The 12702-nt window shown below is 46.7% G+C and overlaps 1 protein-coding gene across 1 annotated transcript; it reads right to left on the minus strand.

Moving 5' to 3' along the window:
- Positions 1 to 10898: 10898 nt before the first annotated feature.
- LOC135824201 (uncharacterized) lies at positions 10899 to 12406 on the minus strand. The gene is made up of 2 exons (XM_065336932.1): positions 12396 to 12406; positions 10899 to 12015 (listed from the first exon to the last, which is right to left on the minus strand). Exons 1-2 carry the CDS (start codon positions 12404 to 12406, stop codon positions 10899 to 10901), a joined length of 1128 nt encoding a protein of 375 aa, XP_065193004.1.
- Between the last annotated feature and the right edge of the window lie 296 nt (positions 12407 to 12702).

The following is a 12702-nucleotide window of genomic DNA, read 5'->3' on the forward strand; positions in this document are numbered from 1 at the left end:
TGCCACTCTGCCCTTTTTCCGGTTGGAGATCGTGGCGAAGGACGCGCGTAAAAAAACAGGAAACTGCGCACTCTGATTACGGTAAAACAAAAAATTATTGCGAAAAAGTCTCTCTCAGAACAAACATGTGCGCTGCAGGAATCGAACCTACATAGACACCTGGTGATAGGTATCAGGAGGTAGTACATGTTACAAGGAACAAGATACATGTATGTTGGACTGAGTAGAGCGTCCAGCCCCTATATGATGTCCAACCCCTATATAGAGTCCATTGGTCCAAAATCCACTGTACAGAGTCCAAACTTGGAATCAACTGTGAGCTCAAAGTTTAGATGGACATCACTCCCTGTATAGAGTCCAGCCAATTGGCTTCACCCCTATATAGAGTCCATTGGTCCAAAATCAACTGTACGGAGTCCAAACTTTGAAATCAACTATAAAGATTAAAGATTCTTTATGTGGACAACACTCTGTATAAAGTCCAGCCAATTAAGCATCCCCTAACGAGTTCGAAATTAGACATAGGATCTGCTGTAAGCAGTGAATATTAACCAGAACACGGCCTCTCCCTTTAATCCTTTACATCATTCACTTCTCAAGAAAAAAATATGTATTGAGGGGCCGCTGCAGCCACTTCATTACATGAAAAAGCCTACAAACACCATCCTCAAATCAATTGGTCTCTTCGCAGACGCTGCAAATTAAAATATCTCAATCATGTAGTGTTGCCAAATTATTGTGCACGCACACACACATGCACACACCCACACAACGCCAAGAAAATACCTAGAAAAAAAACAAGAATCGAAAGAGAATAATGGAGAGCCCAGGATTAATTATTTGTTTTCAAATTATTGCGCGCGCGCGCGCACACACACACACACACACACAAACTTACACAACGCCAAGAAAAGAGTAGAGACACAATACACGCGCAACTCCAACAGCCATACAAACGTCCACCCATTTACACGTAAAGTCAAGAGGGATAACAAATAATTATACGAAACGAATGCATACAGGGACGGGTACACGCACGTTTACATACACGTAGTAGTGTAAGAGAGTAACATAGTGCAGTGGTCAGCATAATACTAGCACATGCTGAGAGTGCAATAGCAAGCTTCACCCTTGCTCACGGCCATGCAAATGTTCAGCAGCACTCAGTTCCGCAAGCTTCTGAAGATCAGCACACCTGCAACAAATAGACAGCACACGGATACGCTTATTACCGTAATGATGCATGGGAGCACACAACAACCAAGTTCTCAACGAATGTGATGCTCAATGAAAATCAATCCACTCAAAGACCTGTGAACAGGTGACGGTGGGGACAATAATCTATTAGTAATACGAGGAATAAGATCGTTTGTGCACACTCAAGACGCACAGACACACCAACATCACAATGTCATACGAGTATTAGCTTGAGAAGCTTTTTCTTGTCATTGGCAAACAAGCAATCCTCCTACTACTACTAGTACACTGGCACTGCGTTTGTGGATCCCATTGTATTTGACATCATACTAGAGGAAGAGTGTCGTGGAGTTTCACATAATTATCACAGGGATAAAAATACATTTCTCATGAAATAATTATAATAATTGATGATAGCTAGACGATCGTATACGATTGATGCAAAGTCCTTGCAGTCCTTGAGGACTATTACGAAGTGGTTGATTACTTTTAGGGCATTCATTCAAGCAACATCAAACAAACGCGATACGCTCCTTGAAAATGGAAAAAAAATTCAAGCATAACAACAGAACAGCAGACCAATCGAAACGAGTAAAAGCTTCCTTACCTCAGTCTTCGTCCTGCCATGTAGTTGGACAGCCTTTTGACACGGTGGTACAGGCAGCTCTTGTCCAGTCAAACAGGGGTATCCTTGTGGCGTCGAACGAAAGAGAGTGTCAGTGTATCTGACTCGTCAAATTGGAACTGTGCTGAACATTTCTCTTTCTCCGGTTCTGCTTTCATCCCTCGCTCTGATGAAACCGTTCAAACGTCTTACTGGCAGCAATGGCCAGCCAAACAGGGAATCCTTGTGGCGTCGAACGAAAGAGAGTGTCAGTGTACCTGACTCGTCAGATTTGAACTGTGCTGAACTTTTCTCGTTCTGCAATTTCTGCTTTCATCCCGCGCACTGATGAAACGTCTTCAGAGAACCACAAGACGCTTTCCAGATTTGATTTTGAACGTCTCCTTATCCTCCTTGGTTACCTCGAGACAGATTACTGTCAGCAACTGCACAGCAGAACTGGCAGCTAGCCATGGCTGAAGTGAAGAAAGGAATGCGCTGCCACGAGGCAAGCAAAACTGAAAATGTGCTTGTTCTCTTTCGGGCACAACGCGTACACACAGGACGGCGTGACTGGATAAACTGGACTCCTGGACTGTGAATAGGGGACTTGTAGAAAAAGTGTACTCCTTATAGGGGATTGCGCGGCAGGATGAAGCTGATCAAAACTGAGTGGACTCCTGGACTCTGTATAGTGGATTGGGACCAATGGACTCTATATAGGGTGCTGGACATCATATAGTGCATGGACTCTATACTGAGTCCTACATGTATTCAAACACGCCAACACAGCACTGTTACCTTTAAAGGCCGTATTTGAACGTGCATATTGGCTCTTTCTTTCAACTTAACACCTGTCTCATTGTAGAAAAATATTCATTTAATAGTGAGTAACTTGGAAACCAAACAAAACACTGCAAGCGTGCTGGAGAAAGGATCGCAAAAGCCGAAGACCCGTCATGTTCAGTGGAGATGATGGGTGACCAGTAGGGGTAAGTGGATTATGCTGGCAAAATTTTGGGATAATCATGTTCTTTTGAAGAAGGAGCATAGAATGGTATCCAATAAACAAGGGCAGATGCCCAATGAGGCTATTATGAACACCTGCATGCTATTGAAGGCCTAGTAGACAGCCTAATTTTTGGCATAATCAGGTACATTTTGAGAAGGAGCATAAAATGGCATCCGAAAAACAAGGGCAGATGCCCAATGAGGCTGTTTTATACACATCTGCTATTGAAGGATCATACATAGGGCTTCTTGTCGATTTGAAATGTTATTCTGGCAGCTATTATAGGCCATCTCCAAAAGGTTCAGCATTTGCTTTTGAATTTGGTATTCCTCTTGCGTATTATTGTCTTGTCGTTTCACAAAACTCAAAGTCCATATCATTGCAATGGGCGGAGTACAACTCCAGGACGACTCTGACTCAAGCTGCTTCCTGGAAAATAAGTCACTTCACGATATCGCAACTTCTAGGTTCGTATTGTTGTCCTTCACCCGGACGTGGGACCAGTTGCTGGAGGTGACAGCGTTGTGAATATTTACTGGCTCTCGCCATCTGTCGAGTGGAACTGTGTGATGACTCTGATTCAAGCTGCTACCTGGGGCTCCAGTTAAGAACCTTCGCTATCTAGGTCACGAAAGTCGATGCTTGCCATTCTGCCCCTTTTCTGGTGGGAGATCGTGGTGAAGGACGCGCATAAACGAGAGAGCTTGGAAGCTCAGGGCCCTACGCTATGCTTTGTTGCTTAGCTCATCGTGGATGTTGTGGGAACTGACTCTGCGCTGACTCTGCCGATCACGGGCGTTCTGGAGTCGAAGGGATCTCTCTGCCGACGTTTCCTGTGACCGGCGCTGACTCGCCCGTTCACGCCTATTTTGGAGAGGACGGGATCTCTCTTCCAAAGTATATTTTTGCTTACGCATCCTATCACCTATTCGGCAACGAACAACCATTCTAATTTCATTTCCTCCTCGTCTCCCTATTTATTTCCAGAAAGTCTCTCTATACATCAGGGAGTCGTACTGTATTGACAGCTACCCTAACGGGTCACGCCGCCCTCCACCCAAGCATGGGTATGATGAGGGACAGTGGCAACAGAAACAAAAACAGCAAGCAGAGAGAGATAGCAAGAGAAAGACGGCGATAGTAGTACATCTGGTGTGCGACGTATAGAAAAGAGAGATGACAAGAGATGCGCACAAAATAGGAAACAATAATTATTTTTGCAGTTCCGAAACAATCAACCAGGTGATGGAGTGTGGGCACCCGAAGTCCCACCTGGACTCCACTGGAAGAACATCCCACGCAGGGATATCAGCGATAGGCCAAGCGCTGAAAAACAGCCATGAAGACACATCGTCTAGAAGTCCACCGCGCTCGAACTGAAATTGCAGGTTCAAACAATTTCCCACGCGGCGTCAGGCAGCGTAACTCTTCTCCCTGCATCACCATCCATCTCCAGCAACCGTCTCCACTCACAGCTCATGCCTCTGCCACCACTGTACTCCTCCGAGCTTCGCAGTTTGAAACCATTCGGGGGTCAGCTACACCACCGCGAATGGAGAGACGAGGACGACAACGGTCGTGACTGAAAAGACACTGCCTTGGCGACCGCATCGCGGAACCCTCGCCCCAGCAAATTCAGAAATACGCCAGGGGCAACTCTGGTGGACCGAGAGCCAACCCCTTGGCAAGACTAGTAAGAGGAACGACTGAAAACTCAGATAAAACGGAGCTACAAAAAGTGCAACCGTCCCCTTCAAGCACAGTTGCAACACACAGGGAGTCGTATACATGTACATAATATTGTGGCCAGCTGTTTGTAGCCAGCTGTGTTTGATGGTACGTTACGGGACAGATACGGGAGCCAGCAAATGGCCAGCTGTGCGATACGGTACGGGACAGATACGGGATAGCGCCAGGCGTGACACAAACAAACAAACAAACACCAAACGAGAGAGCTTGGAAGCTCAGGGCCCTGCGCTATGCTTTGTTGCCTAGCTCATCGTGTATGTTGTTAGAACTGATGGAAATGCTTTTTCCTTTGATTAGCTACATCATTGTATTGCAAAAACGTTTCACTGAGATACTGAAGTCACGTCTTCTGCATAGCTATGGGACCGGCGCTGACTCTGCCGATCACGGGCGTTCTGGAGTCAACGGGATGTCTGTCCTGACGTTTCCTGGGACCGGCGCTGACTCTGCCGATCACGGGCGTTCTTCTTCTTATTATTATTATACTGACGGCAACTAACATCCATTCTGATTGCATTTACTCGTCTCTCTACTTCGTATTTCTTTCCAGAAAATCTCCCCATACAGCAGGGAGTCGTTTACAGAATATGACACCCTGCTATACATCTACATGACTGTATATACGTTATAATTATTATGCTATCGGCCTATATGCGATTCCCGGGCTGGTCGACAGGCGGCCCAGCCAGCCAGCTAGTGGGATCTCGGCCTCGCACACAAATTCACACAAAATGTTACTGCACTGAATGCATTCCCCCGATACACTTCGCATATATACTCATTCTCTTGATGGTACCGTACTCTTGATGGTACGGGACAGGTAAGGGATAGCGCCAGGCATGTCGATGGCACAAACAAACAAAAATATTGCGGCCAGCTGTCTTCGCTGGTACGGTACAGTACGGGACAGATACGGAATAGCGCCAGGCGTGACACAAACAAACAAACAAACAAACAAACAAACACCAAACGAGAGAGCTTGGAAGCTCAGGGCCCTGCGCTATGCTTTGTTGCCTAGCTCATCGTGCATGTTGTTAGAACTGATGGAAAAGTTTTTTTCCTTTGATTAGCTACATCATTGAATTGCAAAAACGTTTCAAAGAGTTACTGAAGTAACGTCTTCTGCATAGCTATGGGACCGGCGCTGACTCTGCCGATCACGGGCGTTCTGGAGTCGACGGGATGTCTGTCCTGCCGTTTCCTGGGACCGGCGCTGACTCTGCCGATCACGGTCGTTCGTCTTCTTCTTCTTATTATACTGACGGCAACTAACATCCATTCTAATTGCATTTACTCGTCTCCCTACTTCGTATTTCTTTCCAGAAAATCTCCCCATACAGCAGGGAGTCGTTTACATAATATGACTCCCTGCTATACATCTACATGACTGTATACACGGTATAATTATTATGCTATCGGCCTACATGCGATTCCCGGGTTGTTCGACAGGCGGCCCAGCCAACCTGCTAGTGGGATCTCGGCCTCGCACACAAATCCACACAAAATGTTACTGCACTGAATGCATTGGGAGTCATTGTAGACAGTGATGTTTCTTGGTCTGGTCACATAGACTTTATCGTTAGGAAGACTTGCACGAAAATTGGCGCTCTTCGACGGTGTTTTCGGCAACTAAGTTTGAAGGCAACACGGCAGTTTATCCTCTCGGTTATCCTGCCTGACTTATTATACTGCTGCTCTTGCTTTGCAATGAAGCTATCCGCCAAGGACCGACAGCGACTCTCGTCCGTTTATCGTCGTTCTGTACGCGCTGCTTGTGGCTCGAAACTACAAGAGGACGTCATGCCGCTGTTAGCTAGATTGTCGATTGATCCGTTTGAACATTACCTTATTCGTAGCATTGCTAAATTTATCCATGTTAATCATGTCGTTTTCCCTCTCCCAAATCTGACGGACCTTTTCCCTCAAGTTTCAACCGGCCCTAGGACAACAAGAAGCTCTTTTAATGCTGCTATTGCAATATCTAAATTCCGGACGACTGACGGTGTCAATTCCTTTTCAAATCGTGCTGCCCTGTTCTTTAATTCTTTGCCTGTGGAGTGGCGCACCCAGCACCGCACTACATTTGCTAAGCACCTTCAGACCATGCTAAAAGACGCAGCGTCTTTTCAGAAGTATTTTGATCTTCTTTTCAGCAAACTCCCTCATTGATCTGCACCGCCTGTATTGTATAACTGTGTTTACTGCGTTCCTAGTTTAAATTCGTTTTTAAAAACATCTCTTTAATTCTTGCACTATCCCATTATGACCATGCTTAAAGACGCAGCGTCTTTTCAGAAGTATTTAGATCTTCTTTTCAGCAAACGGCCTCATTCATCTGCATCGCTTGTATTGTATACCTGTGTTTACTGCTTACTGCTTACTGCTGCTTTATTGTTCCAAGTATCAGTTTAGTTTAGTTTAAATATCTCCTATTATTATTATTTTATTTTTTTTCCTCACCCCACACCCCTCTACCCTGTTATCGGCCCTCTTAAGAGTTGTGTTCATCACTGTTGAGGCTTCCGATGGAAAATAAAAGAATACTACTACTACTACATTCCCCGATACACTTCGCATATAAAACTCATTCTCTTGATGGTACCGTACACTTGATGGTACGGGACAGGTACGGGATAGCGCCAGGCATGCCGATGGCACAAACAAACAAAAATATTGTGGCCAGCTGTCTTTGTTGGTACGGTACGGTACGGGACAGATACAGGATAGCGCCAGGCGTGACACAAACAAACAAACAAACAAACAAACAAACAAACAAACAAACAAACAAACAAACAAACACCAAATTAAAGCTGTGTGGACCCTGGCTAGCGCCAGACGTTACTGAAGTAACGTCTTCTGCATAGCTACGGGAATTAAAGCTGTGTGGACCCTGGCTAGCGCCAGACGTTACTGAAGTAACGTCTTCTGCATAGCTACGGGAATTAAAGCTGTGTGGACCCTGGCTAGCGCCAGACGTTACTGAAGTAACGTCTTCTGCATAGCTACGGGAATTAAAGCTGTGTGGACCCTGGCTAGCGCCAGACGTTACTGAAGTAACGTCTTCTGCATAGCTACGGGAATAAAACAGGTAACTACACACTCTGATTACGGAAAAACCAAACATTATTGCAAAAAAAGTCTCTTAAGAAATAATCATGTGCGTTCCAGGAATCGAACCTGCATACATGTAGATACCTTGTGATACGTACTCGGAGGTAGTACATGTACAAGAAACCAGATATTCAAACACGCTAACACAGCACTGTTACCTTTAAAGGCCGTACTTGAACGTGCACATTGGCTCTTCTCTCCACCTGTCTCACTGTGGAAAATAGTAACAACCTTTAAAACCAAACAGAACATCGCCAGTGTGCTCGAGAAAGGATCGATAAACCCGAAGACCCCAAACAATTGTTTGTAAAACAGTTCTCCATTGAAACATCATATTCGTGTTTACCCTATTAACCAACGTTGTGGTAAAGTGCGATGGCATACCCGTGCCAAGCGTCACCAGTGCCCGCTACCTTGGCATCACCTTGGATGTACGCATGTCATGGCAGCCCCAGGTCGATGCGAGCATCACGAAAGCCAATAAGAAAATTGGAACTCTGTGGCGGACACGAAAGTCGCTAACACTTGCTAGCCGTGTGCTGTTCTTCAAGGCAGCTATCATGCCGGATCTACTGTATGGGTCCGTTGCGTTTAGCCCAGGTCTCACTCAGGCCCAGACCGACCGGCTCCAAGTAGCACAAAACCGTGGGGCAAGAGCAGTTTATGGCCGGCCGGGGTTCTCTCGTGCCAGTGATCTCCTGGAACGCATGCAGGTGTTCAGGATTGGAGAAATACATCGGCAGAAGGTCCTGGTCTTTGTCTGGAGGTGCATACACGCCAGTGCGAGTCCATCCCTCCAGGAGCTCTTCGTACGCTGCGCGGATCGTAGGACGCGCCTGGATCTCGCCCTGGGGCTCCGTCTACCAGCTACACGAACCCGCGCCGGACGATCTCGCCCTGCCTCCCGAGGTAGTGCCCTTTGGAACGTCCTACCGGATGCAGTCAGAGTACTGTCGTCTCTCAGCAGCTTCAAAGCTGCCGTCGTACCGTATACCCTCCGATCTTCCTGATGTTATGATTAGAACCTTGCCCTGAGACAGCTTCCTGTCTGTGATTGATTTTCACTGTTTACCATTATTATTTGCCATGGCGACCCCCGTAGGTCCGTAACTGGCAGGGCAGGGTTGGGCCTTTCATCCTCCCGATGTTAGTAGCAAGTACTCTCGTTAGCAGTAACTGTTAGTACTTTGTTTGTTTGTTTTTATTTTATTTTTATTTTATTTTATTTTCTCTATTTTATTCTCTTTACCAGGCGTGTGCCATCCCCTGGACAAACAAAATGGGTGCCTTATTATTATTTTTCTGTTTCTGTTTTAATGACAGTCCACTGCACGCCTGAAAAAAGTACTTAGTTTATTAGGCGGGTTACAGAGCTATCGACTTATCGTTCGCTGGCTTACTTGTAGTTTGATAACGCTTCGCTCTTCATTGAGATATCTACCATTCTCTCTTTTTTTTCTCCTTATTTTCTCCCCAACCCTCCTTCCCTGTAACATAATAACATATTCGCTGCCTTGTCATTGAGCATTTGTGCTCGTTTGGATTTGCGAATTCAAATAAAGTATACATACATACATACATACATACATAACCGCTCCCACAAGCTGAACTGCTAAAACCGACTCATCATTAGTGTAAAGGCTTCAAGACCTTCGCTATTTAAGATACGAAAGTCAATGCTGGACATTAAAGAGGTTTAGCACAACGAAATTCGTCTGAATTTTCGTTAGATTTTGAAGCCCGGGGACGAGTAACGAAACTTGCCACGAACTTCGGGACACACACTCGCGGAAAACATCAATCCAACGAAGTTTGGTCTGTCGACTTTTCGTACCGCGATCACATGAGAATTTTTCCTTTCCTTTCGACATTTTTTTTCTGAGGTTCTTGTTTTCACGACCAGAATGTCGGCGCCGAACTAAAATCCTGCAGTCTCTGCAGCTGCTGTTACCTCTGGTGATCAGGAGGGACGACGACTTACGTGGGATACGCAGATGGATCTCATGATGCTCCGCCTTGTGAAGTCGATGCCGTTTCTTGCGGAAATCACGCACGAATGAAGAAGCAGCTCTGCTGCTTTCCCAGAGCGATGAGAGATTTGCTGGGCTGAAAAAGAAAGGGCTTGTGGATCGGTTGCATTTCCTGCTCAAGAAGCATTCGAGTGGTGAGGCGACCAGTTTACGATAGTCGGGGAGTGACGAGGATTACTATTGATTATTTTGTATTTCGCGGGGATTTCCGCGACATCCACGGTATCCACTAGCGACACCGAAGTTCGTGGAGAACGTTCTGCTAAACAAAAATTCAGCGAATTTCGGTCGGCTTTTTCGTACAGCGGCATAACGAAAATGAACAACGAATTTCGTTGTGCTAAACCTCTCTAATGTTCCCAAATACCTCGGCGTCTTGATCGATGAACGAATGGCCTCGCAACCGTAAGTTGACCAGTGCATCTCACGAACTGCTAGGAAGATCGTTAGTCTGTGGCGCGCGCGACGCTGTCTCACTCTACTGTCTCTAGCTATTCGAATCAAGTGTAATCGCTTCCACAACGTGGGCGGCTTAGAACAGCACATGACAAGTGTCAAGGCTTCGAGACGTAGGCAATCTAGGATACGAAAGTCGATGCTTGCCATTCTGCCCTTTTTCCGGTTGGAGATCATGGCGAAGTACGGGCGTAAAAAAAACAGGTAACTGCGCACTCTGATTACCGTAAAACAATAAATTTTGCGGAAAAAGTCTCTTTCTGAACAATCATGTGCGCTGCTGGTTCGAGTCCTGGCGGTGTGACTGATGATTTTTTTCTTTCTTACATATCTGGCTTGCAAGTGTTGAGTTTCGGAGAGAAAAGAGCAGTACGTGGCATGTGGCCTCTCATTTCCTAAAACATTGAAATTCTCCGTAAAGTCCAAATTTGAAATTGTTATTATTATTGCAAATAAAGCTGAGTAATTACACGAATGCATAAAACCAGTATTTGCTTTCGGGAAGGATTCACAAACATAAGACAAAAACACCACGGCTCAATGTAACTGCACATACGGAAAGCAGCTTCTATTATCAAGTTCGAGTGGCAATGTCAGAAAGGCGGGAGACTGTTCGTGCACGATGGTCACCCTGCAGGGGATAAGTCAAGGACTCGGCTCGGCAGAGGAAGATGAGTGCCGCGGGGTGCCATTCCACCGTGACTAATCCCCTACAATCTGCCGCAGCTGATTAAGGCCTCTAAGCGTGCCCAGGCGAACGCCGAGTCGGGCTAGGCAGTCCTGAGAAGAGGAGAGTTGTCCTGGGTCGGCCCAGTCGACCGCGCAGGCTCGCGGTGGCTGAAAACTCTAACACACGCTGTGGGGGAGAGCTCTTCTGCATTCTCAGCACGGTACCAAGGAACTCCCAACGCCGTTGGTCAATCTCGAGCGAAATCGGTGCTGAGCCGCAGATGTCGTACAGATGCTTGTCGGTAATTGTGTTTGGGAACTTAGCGCCAGCCATTGTTCTCAGATTCCTTCGATGAAAGGTGTCAATCCTTCTGGTGGTGGCATCTGTGAGACCAAATGTCGGACAGTTGTACAACAGCACTGGCTTCACACAGGTTTTGTACGGCGCAGCTCTAAGCAGTAGTGAGGTAGATTGATGCTTGAAGAGTGCGTACAACGAACAGAATGCCTGGGTTGCTAGGGCCTTTCTGGCTTGGACATCTTGCGCTGAGCCTAGCCGTGATCCCAGCGACTTCGCATTTCTCCTTGCTTCGGAACCACGCTCCTCCAGATCATCAGCCAGGTACATCTTTGTTCGCTCAGTTTTGGAGGACTTAACGGTGAGGTTATGGCTTGGGAGGGTCTCGGCACATTGATCGTGAACGTCCTCTAGCTCTTGCTCATCAGTTCCAATGAAGTCTAGATCATCCGCATACTGCAGTTCAGGTGGTAGGATGTCGTCAGGAGGGGAGTCAGATCTGATACCTCGCAGTGCACTCTCAAAGTAGCATGTACATAGAATGGGACTAAGACTGTCACCCTGTGGTGTGCCAACGTTCGACCTAAAAGGAGGTGCTGTTTTTCCCTGCACACGTACCTGAAGGGTGGTATCTGACAGCAGAGTGTGGACTAAGGGTAGCACATCCGGCGTGGTAGGAGCAACGCTGACAACCGTGCTAAGGAGATCTGAGCGGTGTGGCGTGTCGAAGGCCTTCGAGAGATCTATGCCGAGCCTGTACAGAGACCATTGCTTCGTCTCAGCAATGCCGCTGAGGATCCGTAGAGTGAACACCACATCAGTTGTGGCCCGGTCCCGTCGGTATGCGCTCTGGGATGAAGGGAGGTAGTCCTCAACCTCTGAGGAGATCCTTGCCAGAGTGATGGTCGAGAGAATTTTGCATTGAGTAGGGCTATGGGGCGTGGACTTGTGCAGGGTCCTCTTGTCTTTCCTGGCTTCTGCAAGGGTATAAGCAGTCCCGATCTGATGGAAGGATCTGGTGTTGATGACTCTAGTGAACTCTGGAGGATCTTGGTGACGGCAGATGATAGGCTTGGGCACACACCATACTTCAGTAGCTCATTGTGGATACCATCAGGGCCTGGAGAACGCCTATTCTGCAGCTTGCTTATGGCTTTGCAGACCTCCGACTGTGTAACCTGTCTAACGAACGGGTTCCGCACTGGAATGAGAAAACTGAGTCTGAAATTGACCTGATATAAGTTCCACTTTTTGCTCTGGACGATTTACCAGAGTGCCATCGCTGTTCTGAACGTGGATCTCTGTGGGTTTCCTTCTTAGAGACGTGACTGCAGCATGCATCTTTGCTGTAACATTTCTCATTGTCTCTATTTCTGCAGTCCTTAACTCCAGCTTGGATATAGATCTCTTCTTGATGTCTGACCATAACTCGTACAGGACCTTGTTGCGCTGTGTTTTAAGCTGCGATGTCACGTTGACATTTTTCTTGGCCTCTATCTTGATGCGCAGTGACTTCTGCTGACTAGAGAGGGTGCTGATTTGTGGTCATCCGTGATGTAGTTTGGATGGTGTGCGG

Source organism: Sycon ciliatum, chromosome 9, assembly GCF_964019385.1.
Source record: "Sycon ciliatum chromosome 9, ocSycCili1.1, whole genome shotgun sequence".
NCBI lineage: Eukaryota > Metazoa > Porifera > Calcarea > Leucosolenida > Sycettidae > Sycon > Sycon ciliatum.